This window comes from Myxine glutinosa, chromosome 2, assembly GCF_964187855.1.
Source record: "Myxine glutinosa chromosome 2, kmMyxGlut1.1, whole genome shotgun sequence".
Taxonomy (NCBI): Eukaryota; Metazoa; Chordata; class Myxini; order Myxiniformes; family Myxinidae; genus Myxine; species Myxine glutinosa.
This window is the reverse complement of record NC_136262.1, coordinates 103,283,711-103,302,533: the sequence shown is the minus strand read 5'-3', so window position 1 is coordinate 103,302,533 and position 18,823 is coordinate 103,283,711. Positions and strand designations below refer to the sequence as shown.

At 44.3% G+C, this 18,823-nt stretch overlaps 2 protein-coding genes across 7 annotated transcripts in view; one reads left to right on the top strand and one right to left on the bottom strand.

Moving 5' to 3' along the window:
* The window catches only part of CNTLN (centlein), a 50,158-nt gene extending 45,114 nt beyond the window's left edge, over positions 1-5,044 (top strand). The window contains exons 11-13 of one of the 3 annotated variants that reach the window (XR_013622531.1): positions 1,017-1,127; positions 4,174-4,259; positions 4,475-5,044. Coding sequence is in view for 2 of the 3 variants with exons in the window: in XM_068107620.2 (XP_067963721.2) it covers positions 1,017-1,127; positions 2,209-2,289 (192 nt within the window). In the remaining variant the exon portion in view is untranslated. Of the gene's footprint in view, positions 1-1,016; positions 1,128-2,208 lie in introns of all 3 variants that reach the window. The other 2 variants (XM_068107620.2, XM_068107621.2) reach the window with 2 other exon arrangements.
* LOC137421496 (uncharacterized) overlaps positions 1-18,823 on the bottom strand; it is a 115,283-nt gene that overhangs the window by 54,801 nt on the left and 41,659 nt on the right. For 3 of the 4 annotated variants that reach the window (XM_068107614.2, XM_068107612.2, XM_068107615.2), the window contains exons 10-14: positions 16,432-16,512; positions 15,789-15,887; positions 10,203-10,452; positions 6,437-6,768; positions 6,245-6,300 (exon numbers count right to left, since the gene is read on the bottom strand). In XM_068107614.2, coding sequence (XP_067963715.2) covers positions 6,245-6,300; positions 6,437-6,768; positions 10,203-10,452; positions 15,789-15,887; positions 16,432-16,512 — 818 coding nt within the window. Of the gene's footprint in view, positions 1-1,142; positions 1,547-6,244; positions 6,301-6,436; positions 6,769-10,202; positions 10,453-15,788; positions 15,888-16,431; positions 16,513-18,823 lie in introns of those variants that run through there. The other variant, XM_068107613.2, reaches the window with a different exon arrangement.

Below are 18,823 nucleotides of genomic sequence, written 5' to 3'. Positions count from 1 at the left end.
TGGTGTCAAGATGCTAATCGACTTGTTCTAGTCACCTAAACAAATTATCCACCAAGTTCTGTCCAGATCCATCCACAACTGTTTGAAATATCATGCTGCAAATTTGGTCATTTTTTGGTCTTTTCTCTCAATGGTGAAGAATCTCTTTTTGAAAAATCAATGCATTCTCGAATCTGGATCTTTCCCAACATCTCATCAATCCATCCTTAACTCTAACCTTTTTAGATATGCATAACTTTTTGAGATACCTCAACACTATGCTTTAAAACTGCTTTCTCTATATAATGTAATTACCCCACGCATGCGAGGCAAACAGCTGGGCTAATCAATGGGTTCACTTGTCAGTCTCACTGTCTGTCTACAAACGTCAGTTTACGACCGAGGAACAACTTAATTTCAATTGAATGTTGTATTTTGAACACGAATCGGAAAACAAACCTGCAGTTTAGCAGGTACTTTGGCTCTGGATTCAACCTGTGCCGATGCACATGTTAACAGCACATGTTCGCTCGGCACATGTGCCGAGGGGAGAGATTGTTTTAAATAAGATGGTGTATAAGACACTGCATCAATGGCAGTAAACATGGGTTTTTTTTTTCTTTGACCTTTAAAGTCTGTTTTATTTCTATTGAATTATACAATTAAATATTCTGTAGGGTAAGGTGTTCTATGAACTCTCTAGTTGCTTTTGTGTTCATTGCACTTGCATTTTAACATTTTATTCACACTGATGAAACTTGCTTGCAACATGCTTCACTTAACCTAGCAGGGCTTTTTTTTCCTCTTCTTTTAATCCCCTCCCAACGGCCCCTTCCCCTCGGAATTGTCACACTTTAGTGTCGCAACCAATTACTGCACTAGACTCTTTCCTTTAAAAAAGTCAGTTGTAGTAAAAGGAATTAAAGTTTTCCTAAATGTACCATTCCTATGTTCTGGGTTTGGGAGGCAGCGATTAATTTTTAAACCACAACAACATTCCACCAATCTAACCAATTTTGCCGAAATGATTTTCACAGCCACCCTTTGCAATCGCGTTACAGCAGCACCTGCAGGAGAAGCGGCAAGAACGAGCACGGCTGGCTTCGCAACTGCAAGATGCTACAACACAGCGCAACCATCAACTTGCTGTAAGCAGCCAAGAGTGAATTCAAAATCATTTAATTTATTGAATGTTTAACCTGTGAGAATAATAAAAATTCAATGTACTTAACTAATTGCTAGACAGATAACAGAGTTTACATCCAGATAATGAGAAACTCCAGATTTTGTATACAACACAAAAATAAAACGAGGAGATATATTTAAGTGTGGTCAACCAATATCAGACCAACAGCTCAAGACAAAATCCAGGCCTTTTGGCAAGTTGCAGAAATGTACATTTTGGAGTGGTACTCGGCACTCAAATGCTGTGTGGGGCTCGAGGAAAGGGGAAGTAGGTTTCCATCGCAATGCTTTCACAGGGAAGGAGGATGGATAAAGTGTATCGACACAGCAAAATCCAGTCAACTCCCGTCATGGACTCGAGTTTGTTCTGCCACTCGGTTTCCTGCGAAATGAAGCGATTCGACTTTAATGCAAGTTGTATAGACAGTGAAAAGTAAAGTAATCCCATATTTTTCAATGTACTGTACGAGGGTGGGTTGAAAAGTAACTACCTTCAGTAACTTCAGGTTAATTCACCTCCTATTCTTTTTCTCCAAAACAGGTAAGATGTACGAATGAAACAAAGACAGATACTAACATCGATCTTTATTCTACCACGGTACATATTTATTTCTCAATATATAATCACCACTGTGGTCAACACATTTCTATCAACGTTCAAGTAGTTTTGTGACGCTGTCACGATCGAACTGTGTGTCCTGGTGACTTAACCAGCACTTTAAAGTGGCCTTGACAATCATTGGAAGAAATATCTTCTCCACAATGGTGTTGGTTGCACCCAGTGGCAGAAAAAAGTACGTGCGTACTCTGCTTTGATTCTATAAAATATCTTTACTTGTTTTGGAGAAAAATAATAGGAGGCATTACTTTTCAAGAAGCCCTAGTACAAATTTGGACAGAAACCAATCTATTTTAAAGCTGACGAGGATGTTAACTGCTGGGGAAAGTGAGGTGCAGCTGACTTTTCTCACATTAGTCTTACATCAGAGCAAAAACCGGTGGATCCTCACCAACATTACTTTCACATTCATACTTTGTTACAAGGTGTTGGTGCCTGGTGTCGGCTTAGCGGTTAGGGTGCCGGCTTGGATCCTGGGTTCGAATCCCGGTCGATCGCTGAATTAACGCCAGGGGGGTTGACTCAGCCTGTCATCCTTCCGAGGTCGGCAAATTGAGTACCAGCTTGCTGGGATGAATGATCACGGTGAGTACCCCGATTTAGAATAGGTACACCGTATCCCTGCGCATCGTAAGAGGCGACTAAGGGTTGGCGTCAGGAAGGGCATCCGGCCATAAAAACATTGCCTCAAACAGGGAACCATGATTGTCATGGGGCCTGCAAGGCTAACCCCCGCTCCGGCGGGGAAAATGGCCTTAAAACGATCATTCATTACAAGACCAGCCATCACAAGACAAGTTTAAAGGTTAAATCAACGGCTAAAGGCATTTGCACTATGAACACCAATTTGTTGTTGTGCTTGCATGAAGTGTGGAAACCTGGTCATTCTCTTTTGAAAGTCAAGATGATGAGTGCAAGTGGGGTGTTTTGGGGTGGGAGGTGCGGGGAGGAAAGGATCCCATTTTGATCAAAAGGCAACTAACTAATGTGGCTATTGCCAGAATGCTTTCAGAGGGAAGATCATTTCTTTAGGAAAAACAACATGTGATAAGACTTGGGTCCCTCATTTACTGTTCGTGTCAATGCAAGTCACTGTGGAAGGAAAACATTATTGGTCTCCACCATAACTAATAAAAGTGAATGTTCAGTCATCAGCTGGAAAGCTTATGTAGAATATAACTTCGTTTTCTTGGAGAGAGAATAGCCTTTTGAGACTTCAGGTTAATTCATGTGGAACTTCTTGAATGTGGGAAAACGATCATTGTACTATGACACAATACAACACACAACAACATGCATTTTAAGGCCATTTTCCCTGCTAGAGCGGGGGTTAGCCTTGCGGTCCCCATGACAATCTTCTCCATTTTGCCCTATTTTCTGCATCTCTCCTTATTAACCCCCTTGCCCGCATTTCTTCTTCCACCATCTTTAGCCAAGTCTTTCTCGGTCTTCCCCGTCCTCTACTTCCTTCTACATTAGTTTCCATCACTCTTCTCAACCAGTCACTTTCATCCTTCCTCAACACATGACCAAACCATCTCAACCTGTTCCTCTTCACAGCATCAATCACAGGCAATATTCCCATCATCTTTCGCAATTCATCATTTGTCTTCCTCTCTCTCAACGATACTCCGCACATCCATCGAACCATTCGCATTTCCACCCTTTCCAGCCTTCGTTACTGCTCTACGTTCATTACCCATGTCTCGCTCCCATAAATCATAACACTTCTCACACATGCAGCATACACCTTTCCCTTCAGCTTCAGCGACACTCCCCTCCTCATCAGCACGCCACTCAGTTCCCGAAACTTCTTCCATGCACATCTCACTCGAGCAACCGTTGCCGAGTCTGATCCACCTTCTCCATTCACCATGTCTCCGAGGTAAAAAAATGTTTTCACACCTTCCAGCTTCACGCCGTCTCCAAGATCCAACTCAACATTTCCTCCATCTGCAGCTCCCTCTGTGCACACCTTACATTTGAATGTAGCTGCCACACTGGTAAATGACCCTCTCAGACCACTACATTTTTGATGAACCCACTCAGCGCACATTGTACATTGAATGGAGTTCACTCCGACACCCTTCCTGCACACAGCACACGGCCACTTCCCAGTTCTTTCCACCTCACTACATGCTTTACCACTTGCCATCACCTTCGTCTTTCCGATATTCACCTTCTATGACACAATGAAGTGACAAATACACAGACGGTAGCCAGGTATGCTATTTCGGAACATGATAATGCTCATCCTCACAGCAAATGTGGCAGTGACTACTCTTGTGGAGGTAGGATGAAAAGTCCAAAAATCAAAATTGTCAGTCGAGACTTGTAATTTTCATCTTTGGATCACTCCAACATTGACGGGCTTTAATAATTTTTTGAAGGCATAGTGCATCATGGGTACAAGACTTCGTATCCATCCCAAATATTACGCAGATGGAAACAAAGCACTACATCATCGATGGGCCAGGTGCGTACGAAAAGCAGTGGAGTACCTTGAGAAATATCTTTCATTTGCTTCCATGCACTTTTTGATTTCCTAGAATTAAAAGTCCTACATCAACTGTGAACTACCATTGCAGCAGTATTGATTGATAAGCAATAAAATGATGTGCAGTTCACACAATGATAAAAGCATCAACTTTTCTGCAGTATATCTTTAAATACTCTCCAATTTGTTTTCAGATGTGGACCGATCTTGGATTTCACCTTTGATAACCAAGGACAACAACAATTTGCTGTGTTAGCACTATGTATCGCAGTAACTTGTTAATAAATCCCTAAATTATACACCTTGTGTACGTTTGTTTGTGTCCTGCAGATATCTCCAGATTATTTTAAAAGTTGAGGTTTGACCTCTGTTTAAATATCAAGGGCAGTGACCTCTACCATTGCCAATTTACATTTGTCTGTACCCTGCATCATAATATGCATGTTCAAATGAAAAAAATTAACTGTGGGAGTTCTGGTGTTGTTTTAGCCTACAGAATTTACATTGTACTAAATGATGTAGACTGTGGAAGATACCATATGTTTATCATGATTATAGTGGTGAGAGGTCAATGACCTCTGCATGATTATGAGGTGATATTGAGAAAGTTGTCTTCTAACTGGAATTGCAATGTTTATTTTGACAGAGTCCACTGTGAAGTTAAGATCTTTAAATTTTTTTAAAAATCCATCCTTAAAGGTCTATTTTTCTCCAGCATGCAATTGGAAATCATGGAGCCAATCCATTAAAGCAAGGGCTATGAATCAAGAGCTCAGGCATTGCATTGCTGGGCCTACCGCCCTACACGCATACGCAAACACACCACAGTAAGTCACCGACCGATTTACCGTTAATCGACAGAACGACGTTCACACATTATGGGACAATAGTCAATTTAAGTTGCGTTCATCCAATATATACCATCTTGCAAAAATTTTAAGTACAGTGCTGTATACACCTTGCAAAATATTTTAATCAGCACTGCGCTATCTGCCGGTAGTGTAGAAGCAACAACGTCACGTTGCCCGCTAGTGGAGAGACAACATGGCAAGCACTCGGTGAATGCCATGTCGCTTTATCTCCCAGGCTCACTTGTTTCACCCTGTGGTGTAGTGTATTTGAGGAAAGGTTCAGGCAGAGTGACTACAAATGCTTCCCTGACAAGTTTTTTTCCCCAATAGCCTATTGGCCTGAGAAAGCCTGGTGTTGGCTTGGCAGTTAGGGTGCTGGCTTGGGATCCTAGAATTCTGAGTTTGAATCCCTGTCGATGGTTGAATGTGCCGGTGTGTGCTCCGGTTTAGAATAGGTGCACTGTATCCCTACATGTCATAAGAGGCGACTAAAGGGTTGGTGTCAGGAAGGGCGTCCGGCCATAAAAACATTGCCTCAAAAAGGGAACCATAATGATTGTCATGGGGCCCGCAAGGCTAACTCCCACTCCAGCAGAGAAAATGGCCTTAAAAAGGGAATTTTTATGTTAGACTATTGGCCTGAGGAAACCTGCTGTGAAGTGGGTGAAATGTCACCTCGGATCGGGTCTGCTCTTGCCCATTTGCTCAAATTTGTGGAGTATCATCTAGTTTTCACTTTCTGGTTGGAAGCGCCTTCTTTCTTAAAAAATAAAAAATAGCACAAACACATACACACAAAGATTGTATCCGAATAACGTTGCAATTTTTAGGAACGCGTCCACGACGTAAACACTATATACTTTCAAGATACCTCTTCTTGATAACAGAATCGAGGGTGTGGGCATGCGTTAACAAGGTAATAAAGCACGATTTAGACAATGAACATTCTTTAACAATGACTATGGCTTAATCGCCAATAAGATGGCCTACATAAAGTCACGTGTCATGATGACGACAATGGATTTTGTGCAGTTGACGTACAAACTAGTTTCTCCAACATTTTGGCAATTTTTAAGACAATCCACAATCATTGCTGTTAAGGTTATGCGTTACCTGCAAGCAACCATACCGCGTTCTTCTGTCTGTGAAGGCATCTCCACATCACTTTCCTGAAAACAAAATTGCTTGGAATTTACGGCCTAAAAAAGCGTTAAGATTAATTTCCAACATCAAGCATGGAAGCAGAATATATGAAAAAAAAAAAAAAAAAAAAAAAATGCACAGTCAAGCAAATGGTGGACTTACATGCTTGCTGTCGATTACAGGCTGCAAGAAGGCAGTGATCTTGGGAGTGCTGCTCACTTCATTGTTATGCGTATGCACGCTGATGTTCATTAGTTGCAAATCGGGCATCCCGAGACTGTGCAACACATGGTCATGCACAAGCCAACAGGGTGGCCGAGACTCGTGTTTGCGGTAGGTGGCGTTTTGCTTAATTAGCTGCATAAGTCGTCTCTTTGAGGGCAGCGCTTTAATAGAGCCCGCTGTACGCAAGGCCCATTCAGACTGCACATTTTTGATGATGTCACGGCTGCTGATTGGGCTGCCATGAAGATGAGGCAACAACTCCCGCAGCACTACCACAAAGGGAAAAAAGAAATTGTACGCAGTCAGCAACTCAGTATGTTAAACACCTTTCCATTTAAATGGTTCGCAAAATTATCAGCCATCTCTTGCATGTCACCATTAACAAACTAACTGTTCTTTTGTTATTGAATTGAAACACCTCCATGGACTTGAGAAAAGGTCCATGGACTTCAGCAATTTAAAAACAGCAAAACGGATTCTCAAATCAATGTCACGCATTAGGATTCTTAGGTTGGCTTCCTATTTTCTCCTCCATGAGCCCAAATTTAGGAAAAAATAAAGTTAAAAAAGTGTGGAGGAGCAAGTTTCACCAATCAAAGAACATTCAAAACAAATTTCTTTATCCTTTGCATATTGCTACCCTCACCCTTCCCCGCAACCCCAAAAGGCACATTTTTGGCCATTACCAAAAATAATCTGTTGGAGAGATATTATTCCCAAGCGGAACTAGAGTGAAGTCGATGATGTCCATTTGCAAATCCCCATGCTTCTCACCTACAGCAAAGTTGAAAGATGGCAAAACATTCCATCAAGAATGACCCAATATAAAATTTTGAGTTAAATTTTTTTTTCCCGTTTTGACCCTTGTGGCATAAACCGAGGGTCAAATCCAAAAAATAGTTACATATTTCATGCGCCCTTCAATGTTGATTGCACATAAAGTTTCATTCAAACATGTGCCCATAGTTGAATGTTTTTTTGATACATGACCGTTTGACCTGAACCAAAATGACTCTGCTCTCTGACATTCTTCCATGTGGTGATCACAATTACCGAATTAGGTGAAGTATTGCACAACCATTTAGGTAGCATGACATACAGAGATGGAGCCGATTACATATCCCCACCCCTCCGCTGCCATTTTATCCACACAAAAAACATAAAATCTCGGACACACATCACTGGGCTAAAATATACCCAATGCACCAATTTCTTACAGCTTGAAGTACCATTCTTCAGTTGGTGCCAGCGTTCATACATTTCAGCTTGTAATTATGGATTTAGTGGGGACTAAAATCTTGGGTTAAAGTCACAAAAGCACATGCAGCAACTGATGTGGAATCAGGAATCTACTTGAATTTGCACGTTAAGCAAAAAGGGGAAATCAGGCTGACAGGATCGCCTAGAGGCACACACATTCGCCTCTCAACCATCTAGCCTGGGTTTGAATCTCGGCCCAGCTACAAACTGTCATCCTAATGTCTTGCAGCATGGCTATCAATGTGTGTGCCGTCCTCGATCGGATGGACGTTAAACTGGATGTCTCGTCTGCTAGCATTCATTGGTTGACGTTAAAGATCCCATGGTGTGCTGCACAAAGAGTAGGTGAGCTATCGCCGGCATCCTCAAATTCAAAATTCCTGCCCAAACCTACAGAGGGTACTGCATCAGTGGCACAGCCACGCCCTCAGCCAATGAAGCTACTCACAGCCTTATGCTGCACACGAAATAAAAAATAAATTGAGGGACATCAATGTATTGTTGCGGATCTCAGCACTGGCCTTTTCCCCTTACCAAGGGGGGATTAGTCCCCTTGTCTTTTACTAGCCGACTGGACCCGGGACCTATGACGTCACTCCTGGACAGCGCGAAGTAGGGTCGTAGGACTAATCACTAATACCTAAGTACTCGCGCCGCCCAGAAACGAGGAAATAAGCCTCGCCCGAATCATGGGTGTTAGTGGAAACGCCGAGCGGTAGCGAATCCGTGACCCGAGCCGTTAGCAATGACTAAACCCGATCCGAGCGGTTATTAATCGTGCCACGCTTACCCAATGGAGGAAATCACGGAAACGGTCGAATTTGGAAGAAAAGGAATAACAAGGTTTATTTACACTTTGTACAATAAGAAGAAGAAGAAACACAGTGCAGCCTTAAACAGTCTTAACTTATCCCAAGACAAACGGGCCCGTCACACTCAGACACACTCACACGGGGTTGCAGACGAACAGGTTGATGGTCCAGGGATGGCTTCCAGGCAGCTCGTTCTCCGGTCCCCAACTCGCACCGTGAAGTAGATGAACCAGACGGCAGCGACCAGGAGCTCTCCCGTGTCGTTTTCGCGCACGGGGTAATTACGGGCTAAACGGCAGGCTGGGCTTTGGCGGTTACACTCGCGGGGCTGCGTACGTAATAAACGGACAGTTCAATACGCGCTTCTCAATCAATGCCTCGAAACTGTCATGTGCTCGCCGGTCCTCTCAGTGCTGTTCTCACATGAGTGCTCCGGATCGGTTCTCTCGTATCAGCCAGTTCGCTCGGTCCTCATAGAGCCCTTTTACAAAGCGCAATTCGTTGCAGTCCTCTCAGCACGTCCTTTCCCCACGAGTCCTTTGTAAGCGCCTCTCCCTTCTCATAGCTCAACTGAGGTGGGGGCCTCGCGCAAACGGTTTTATTGTCACGCCCTTGGAACCCTCTGGAACTCACCAGACGTTTCTTGCCACGCCCTATCAAGCCATGCCCTCTCAGCCCTGGTTGGCTGTTGCTCTTACTGTCACCGCCTTCTGACGCGCTTCTTGACACGGCCACACCTCGACCCTCGCGCTCCTCCCTCTTTTAAGGCCTACCTCGTGGTTACCCGACTAGTTTGAGCGAGCAAAGGGCAGCTAATGCTTCTGGCAGCCAAAGCACCACACACGGAGGGATCAGCCAAAATGGGGCGCGGGATTGAGTTTGCCCATCGATGAAAATGAAGGGTGGCCGCAAAATGAAAGGACCTAAGCTCAATTCTTTACACAACGCAGATATCACTGGGCAAATGGCCTACTCTTACACATACTATGACATAACTAATTCTAATGGGCCTACGTGTTGCTTGTGGACTAACTATGGGGGGCAAACCTTTAACCTTTAATGATGTTATATGTACAATCTCAAAACCTCAACAGTATTATACAAGGGTGCCCCCAAACTATGGAGTCTATTTCCTATTTTTAGGCACAATAGAGATGACACGTGAAAGTTCTGCTTGCCAAGATCCTGAAGATGTTGGTTCAACTCTCAAGGCCAATGTTGCCCATAAATCCATCAGTAATTCAGTTTAGAAAACATTTTCCAACAGACATCTTCCGACAAAACAATTTAACACATCCTCATAAATGGTGAGAGACAAGAAACCTCAGAAACCAGAAGAAAGGCCACTCGTATCTGCCAGTAGCCCACACAAGGCCCGATGGGTTGAGCAACACCTGGAGAGGTCTCCGCACAAAGAATGAAGTGTTTTCATTGAAAACCAGATGTTTGAGCAGAGTTACACTTTTTTGACCTCCCTTTAAGAAAAATGGGTGAATATTTCCCCTCTCTCCTCCCCATCCTTCTAGCATTCCTTAAATTAAAAACACTTTATGGCCTAATGTGGTTGCACACAACTCATTGAACATGCCCACTGAAGCATCACTGTCAAACCAATCATCATCACAGCTCACATTGCTGGTCTTCCAGATGCCTATTCTTCGACCGCTCCTCATCCTCTTCCTCCATAGTTTCTAAATGGACAGCTGAAAACTGCCGCAGCCACTGCATGTCAGAGCTGGCGCTGGGGTTGTGCACACCATTCTCCCACGTGCAGCCCACTATACGAGGCACAAGGGGCTTCAGCTTTGCTCCTTTAGTCAGCTCAACCCATTCCTTGTTTTTGAGCTGCTCTCGAACTTTCTTTCTTTCAGGACTGTTTTCCTGTTGAGAACACATACAGAGCAGCATTGAAACGATGAGGAATGGTACAAATATCCTGAATTATTTCTCACCTCACAAATGTCAAACATGCTCCAAAAGCTTCAAAATGATGAACACACTTCCCTGTTGTTAACAAAGTACAGTATGTGAAGTGAAATAGTGCGAGCAATGAAGGGCCAAACTCTCAGAACAAGAAATGCATATTATATGGTTCGCTAGTCTTAAAATCATCCACCGGTTTTGCCAGGCACCTCCCTGTACAGGATATGAGCCCGTACCAAATAGAGCAGAGGTTTTTGAAAGTGACAAAAAGGCGATTTGTGTACTACAGTGTTCAAGAATACAACTAAATTGAAATAAAACAAAGATTTTAAAGGTTGCAGAATCTTTTAAATTTTAAAAAAGTTTACAGCTGTTGATGCAGCGTCTTTTACTCCACCTTATTTAACATGTTACATTAGTTATTTGTCTAGTTTGTGTCCTGTGTACAACATCGTTAAAACAATGTTTCCTGTTTGGAATGATTTTCAATTTTGTTTTTCTGCCAGGCAGACAAGACAGTAAAAAGTCTCACTCCTCTCTGCGCATGTGCGATAGCAATGAATTCAGAGACTATGTACTGTGAAACTGCAGGTTTGTTTTCCGATTCATGTTCCGATGTTGGAAATATAATTCAATTGAAACCAAGTTGTTCCTCGATAGCAAACTGATATATGTAGACAGACACAGACAGAAGTGAAACAACTGCTTAACCCCGCTTTTCACTTTGTGTGCTCATGGTAATAAAATGACTAAATAATGCTCCGAAATGTCACCATGCCAGTTGGCTGGGTGTGGGTACCTCTCTCACCAGCCATGGCTCTTCAGCAAAGGACTTCTGCGACTCACTGGGACTGACACAATCTGTCAATTTCCCGACCCGGATCTCAGTCAACGGAGCATCTTCTCTTCTGGATTTGGTTATGACAAACTTCCCTGAAAATGTCTGCTGCTCTTCTTCTGCTCCAATCGGCTCATCTGATCATGTGCTTGTCAAAGTGGACATCTCTCTGACCATTCTCAGAGAGCCTCCTCAGCGTCGACGAGTCTGGCATTTCACTCAGGCCAACTGGCACGGTCTTCAAGCAGCCATCAATCATCTGGACTGGTCTCCCATCTCTACCGCCTCTGACATCAACTCATCCTGGGAATTCTTTCAAAGTAAATTGCCCTCTCTCATGCACAGATTTATCCCATCTCGTCTTCAGTTGTCATATCCTTCCTCCCGTCCATGGTACACGGAATCTTGTGGTGAGGCTGTTGCCCTGAAACAACTTGCTTTCGTCTCCTGGAAAGCAAATCCAACGGAAGGAAATCTCATTTCCTTTCACAAAGCCCGAAACAAGTGTGTGTCCACCCTCAGGAGAGCCAGGAAACAATATCTCACCGTTCTCAAGACCGAACTCTCTTATCTGTCTCCCTCTTCCAAATCCTGGTGGCGTCTGGTCAAATCTGTTTCTGGTGTTTGTTCCCCCTCCATCCCCTCCCTCACCTCAAACGGCTTAACGGCTGACTCCGCACGTGAAAAAGCTGAATGCCTCAACTCTGTGTTTGCCTCTAAATCTTGTGTCCCAAACCCATCCCTCTCTGTACCCACCGTACCCAGTCGTACCCAGCTGCTCCTGGACTCTGTGTCCTTTCCTCCTGACAAGGTGGAAAAGTTTCTGTCAACCCTCGACTCTGATTCTGCAACTGGTCCTGACGGCATCAGCCCACGGGTCCTAAAATCATGTTATTCTGCTCTTTCACTCCCTCTTTCTGTTCTCTTCACCCTCTCTTTTGCTCAAGGTCATCTGCCATCTGCTTGGAAATCAGCCAACATCACCGCTTTGCACAAAAAAGGTGCAAAAACAGATCCCAGCAACTACAGACCAATCAGCCTTCTCCCAATTATCAGCAAAGTCATGGAATCCATCATTGCTTCAGATATGAAATCTTTCCTCTTCTCCAATGGCTTGATCTCTGATCATCAATTTGGTTTCAGACCTGGTCACTCTACTCTGGACATGCTGCTTCTGCTTTCTCAACAATGGATGGAGGTCCTCAACGCCAAACAGGAAATTAGAGCTGTCTCCCTTGACATTTCACGTGCCTTCGATACGGTCTGGCACCCTGCTCTGCTCACCAAACTCTCCTCCTTTGGGATCCATGGAAATCTCCACGCATGGCTGGCGGACTTCCTCTCTGGTCGTAGTCAACGTGTGGCCCTGAATGGGTTTCTCTAATCTCCTCTTCCTGTTCAGGCTGAAGTTCCCCAAGGTAGTGTTCTGGGCCCTGTGCTTTTTCTGGTCTTCATCAATGATCTCTCTGACTCTCTTGAAAATCCTCTCTATCTCTTTGCTGACGACTCTACTCTCTGTCGCTCCATTCCTCATCCCTCAGATCGGCAGTCTGCAGCCTCCTCACTCTCTGCAGACCTGGACAAAATCACAGACTGGGCAAACAAATGGAACATGTCTTTCAATCCTGATAAATCTCACACTCTTACGTTGTCTCTCCGAAAAGACCGACTGGAAAACCCTCCCATCCACTTTCTGAATAATCCTCTCCAAGAAGTTCTGTCACTCAAGCTTTTGGGTCTCACTATTTGCCATGATCTTTCCTGGGAAAACCACATTTCAAATCTGGCCTCCAAAGCCAGTCGCCGACTGGGCATCCTCCGTCGTGCGAAGTCCTTCCTTGGCACACCTGAGCTCCTCACCACATACAAGGCTTTCATCCGCAGCTCTATGGAATACTGCTCTCCCCTCTGGTCTGGTGCTCCTGCCTCACACCTAGCCCGTCTTCACGCTGTTGAAACCAAAGCGTTCAGAATCATTGGAATCTCCCACGATGAAGCTAACTCCAAGGGCCTTTCACTCACTCACCGCAGGCAGGTTGGTGGTCTTTCCGTCTTCTACCGACTCCTCTCTGGCCTTGCCCCCCCAGCCCTCTCTGGGCTCTGTCCCCCAAATATTCCTACAGGTCGCACAAGATCTGCCTGCAACCCTCTTATGGTTAAACTGCCAAAATCAAGACTTTCTGCTCACCTTCACTCCTTCATTCCTCTTTTCTCCCGCCTCTGGAACAAACTCCCTCACTCTCTTCAATCCCACTGCACCCTCCAGGTCTTTAAAACAGCTGTTCACCACCATCTCTTATCCTCCCCCATCCAAAACCTTGATCTTTTCTACCCCCGCTAATTTCGGTCCTCTTGTGTTTTATACCTCTCCCTCCCGCCCTCCCCCTCCCACGCCTCCTGCCCCCAAGCCCTCTCCCTCCCACACTTCTCCCTGCTCTCAAATGTTGTGGTTGTGTGCTTCCCCTTCTCTCCCCATCTTGTCTTCCGCTCCCTCTTTTTGTGTGTTTTGTTTGTCTGGTTGATTTGTTTGTGAAATAAATGTTAGCTCTTTCACGAGCCTCGATTCAGTATACAAAAAAAATTAAAAAAAAATGGGAAGAATCAACCGGTTTCAATGCAAGACGAATAAGTTTGACAAGAAGCAGAAGTCATTATTGATTGGCTTTAAACTATATATACAGTCATGGCCAAAAAGATTGGCACCCTTACAGATTTTTCAAATAATGCACCATTTCTTCCAGAAAATTGTTGAAATTTAAAAAAACTTTTGGTATCCACATTTGTATTTCTTTGGTTTGCAGTGGACCAAAACAAATAAAGCGAAAATATTACTAAATCTGACCTTATTCCACAAAGAAATCCTAAAATGGCCCGGACAATATTATTGGTACCTTTTGGAAGTTGTGAGAAATAATTAGATTTCAAGCAGGTGATTCTCCTTTACTTTGGAATTGAACTCACCTATGGTGAGTTGCAGGTGCCTGCAATATAAAAATCACTCATTCAAGCAGTTTGAATAGAGAAAAGGAGTCATTCTGCTGTGTGTACCGCAATGTGTCACTGTGTACTGCAATGAGCATGGAGAAAAGAAAGAAAACCAGAGAATTGTCTGAGGAGGTCAGACACAAGATTGTAGCCAAGCATGGACAATCTCAAGGCTACAAGTGCATCTCCAGAGACCTTGATGTTCCTGTGTCCACCGTACGCAATGTTATCAGGAAGTTTAAGGCCCATGGCACGATAGCCAACCTCCCTGGACGTGGCTGCAAGAGAAAACTTGATCGAAGATTGCGGCGAAGGATTGTTCGAATGGTGGAGAAAGCACCTCGATCAACTCCTAAACAGATTCAAGGTGACCTTCAGGCACAAGCTATGACAGTTTCAACTCGCACCATCCGTCACAAACTCGATGAAAGGGGGTTCTATGGTAGGAGACCCAGGAGGACCCCATTGCTGAGAAAGCCCAACTGGAGTTTTCCAAAACGCACCTGAACAAGCCAAAATCCTTCTGGGAGAATGTCCTGTGGACAGATGAGACCAAATTAGAGCTTTTTGGTAAAGCACATCATCTCTATGTTTACAGAAAAACAAAATGAAGCCTTCAAAGAAAAGAACACCTTCCCTACAGTCAAACATGTAGGAGATTCAGTGATGTTTTGGGGTTGCTGTGCTGCCTCTGGCACTGAGTGTCTTGAATGTGTGCATGGAATCATGAAATCAGGAGATTACCAAGGCATTTTGGAATGCAATGTTCAACCCAGTGTCAGAAAGCTGGGTCTTTGTCGAAGGTCATGGGTCTTGCAGCAGGACAATGACCCCAAATACACTTCAAAAAGCTCCCAGGAATGGTTCAAGAGAAATCGCTGGACTGTTGTGTGCTCGTGGTAATAAAACGAGTAAATAATGCCCTGAAATGTGAAGAATCATCCGGTCAGATTTAAATCCCATTGAACACATGTGGGCGATCTGAAAACAGCAGTTGGGAGAAGGCACCCTTCAAATCTGGGAGAACTGGAGCAGTTTGCACAAGAAGAGTGGGCCAAACTGCCAGTAGAGAGGTGGAGGAAGCTCATTCATGGCTGTAGGAAGCGCTTGACTGCAGTTATTTTGTCTAAAAGCTGTGCTACCAAATATTAAGTCAAGGGTGTCAATAATTTTGTCAATGCCATTTCTTTTAATTTTCTGATTTAAAAGGTTATATTAAGTTCTGAATTAAAAACAAAGGTTCTGTAATATCAACAGTGAAATAAAGAATCAACTTATTTTAGAGAAAATTGTGAGTTATTTGAAAAAAGTGCCAGGGTGCCAATATTTTTGGCCACGACTGTATAGTAACGTGTGTGGGGAAGGGATCCCAAATAGCGCACGCATTTTCTGGATGGATATTATGATGTGAAAATCGTGCATCAACTATGATGCAATTGTGGTGTTTTTGTCGGCGAACAAAGAAGCACACCTCATCTGAAGCACCCTCTTCATCCGACAAATGCCCATGTGGAACAAAAAATCCATCATTATCATCGTCATCCTCCTCCTCGTTCTCATTCTCTTCCTCCTGGAGATACCAGACAAAAGGTCAGCACAGGAAACACTTTCCCTCTACATATATAAAGTGTATTTTAACCACATACTCAATATGAAGTATCATAGTGAACCCTGGTTTAATCCCTGGTGTTGGGCTAGCGGCTCGGGTGCCGGCTTAGGATCCGAGGATCCTGGGTTCGAATCTCGGTCGATCGCCGAATTAATGCCAGGGGGGTTGACTCAGCCTGTCATCCTTCCGAGGTCGGCTAATTGAGTACCAGTTCACTGGTAATTCCCTGTTTGTCGTTGAAGGCGGCAAAAAGGGTTGGCGTCAGGAAGGGCATCCGGCCGTAAATCATTGCTCCAAAAAGGGGACCAAAAAACAACAACTACCACGGTCCCCGAAAAGGCCAACCCCCGCTTTGCGGGGAAAAATGGCCTCTAAACGGTGGGTTTTTCTTTATAGTGAACCAATTCATTAATAAATCAGAAAAAGGCTACAGTGCAAAGAGCAAATCAGAAGAAAATCAAACGTGTTTAATAAAAACATGAAGCAAAATGCACATTTACATTACCCCTTCACTATTGGACAACGATTCGCCCGGTTCCTCTTCATTCCACTCATCATCACTGTCCACTTCATAATCCAGCAGCTCCTACACCCAAAAAAATACAGAGCAATGTCAAACTAAACAAGAGCAAAGTCGATGGTGTGCCATCGCAAGTCCCCATGCTTCGCCCCTTAAGCAAAGCTGAACGATGGCAAAAAGTTACCAGGAATGACCCAATATCAACTTTTGATTTTTTTTTCCCCCTCTTTTGACCCGTGTGACCAATCCGCACCCCTGAGGCATGAACTGGGGTCAAATCCCAAAAATCCTTGCATATTTTATGCATTCCCCCATTGTTGATTGCATATATAAATTTTCATTAAAAAACGTTTCAAATGTGCCTGTAATTGAATTTTTTTGGTATTTGAACTTTTGACCACAGAGGGCAGAGTCAAAAATGATACTGCTCTTGCATCTTCGTACCACGTGGTGATCATAACTACCACGTTTGGTGAATTTCTGCACAACTGTTGAGGAGGAGATAGCTTGCCGGACGGACAGTCAGACGGACAGACAGACAGACGTAGCAGATGACAATATCCCCCAGTTTTTTCCCCCAAAAAGCGTGGGGATAAATAATGTTACGTTTTTGGGGGGTAGGCAATGAAATACCTTAGTCCAGATAGAACTGTATAGATTACCATGGTCCGAATGTCGTGTAAGCCACCTTGATGTACTGAAATCAGGTCCGTGTGTCCGGTAAGGTCGGATAATTGTCTCAATGGCGAGGGGTGGAGCTTTGTTAATTAGGTAAGGTAGAAGGGTAATACCCCGTATGTAAATAGCCTCTGTGTTTTTTCCTTTGTTCCTTATGACACACACCACACCAGCCATATACTCCGCACCGAAATAAACCCCATAACAAGCAACAGGATTCAGACATTGAACACTGCCGCTGGCGGCGCGCCAGTCATCGCAACACCAAGCAGGCAGGGCCGTGGGGCCCCGCCCGAGAGGTGATGATTGGTCAGGGCAATGGCCTCTTTGATTGGAGCGTGCGCGGACGTCATCATATGACGTTCGAGAGCGGGGAACAAAAAGGTTGAGGACCGCCATTTTCTCTCTCTTGGTCCGGGGTTTGGTGACGAGCAGTCACATTTTCTCTCTCTCTTTGTGTCCCGAGTTGAAGCGAACAGTCACATTTTCTTTCTCTTGGTATTGGCTGCTTGGTGGGCAGTCGCAATTAGTGCTCCTCTTCTCTTCCCCGCTCTTGGTCCTGACATTGGCGGTCGCAGCTAGTGGACTCCGACACCCTTGGCTCGTGGCTTCGTGACGGCTGTGTGCCGTGCCGAGTGAGCCGGAACCTTAAATAATACATCCAAGCAGCTCTGACGGGCAGTTTCAAAATAGTCGGCCCAGTAATAAGGGAGGAGAGGCAAAAAGCTGAAATGTTAATGGACCGATGGACATCGCCACCCATTTTATAATGGTTCTTTTAACCTTACAATATTTTGTTATTGATCTGGGGTCTGGGTTTATCATGAGGGAGCTCTTCAAACCTTCACCTGAACTTCATCCTCCTATCCACCATCTTCACTCCCACAATCCTCTTGACCCAGTTCTTGCAAACCAGCAGCCTCTGATGTTGTCTCTGTCAGTGCCACCGTTTCCAGACCATAAAGGAGGGCCAGCGTTACACACAACATCAGAACCTTCCCTTTCAATCTCCATGATATATTTCTGTCTGCCATTAATCCTTCCACACTCCTCCATGCATTTCCACCCACTTAAATCCTCCTCCACACCTCTGCCGCCTCTGAATTACCACCCCGGTCACTGTTCCCCCAGTTACTCAAACCTATTTCCTTGTCTGATCTCCTTCACCTCTAAACTGATATTCATTTATTTCTCTGCTGCCCGACACACAACACCTTGGTCTTCTCTATACTCACCTTCAGCCCATGTTTCTCAAATGCCACTCCTCCCACTCATAGTACTTCTGCATGTTCCACCACAACAACCAGATCGTCCGCATACAACATCCTCTCCAGAATAACAGTCATGTTTACCTTCCTGCTTACCAGCTCAATCACCATGTTAAACGGGAGTGGGCTGAGAGCTTTTCCCTGCCTCAAACCGATGTTCACGCTGAACTCCTCCGACATAACAGGACCAACCGAAACTCTTCCCTTCGTAACCTTGTACACACCTTCCATCAACATAACTTCTGCTTCCAGCATTCCCATACATTTCATTGTCACCATCACTATATCACTTGGGACAGTCATAGGCCACATACCTATCGATATATCTATCTCCAAATCTCCCTCTCATAATACAATTCCACAAGAATGTTATTCATACCTGTACCTGTACACGAAAAATGGAATAGGGACGAGGGAAGGGCAGGCAATTA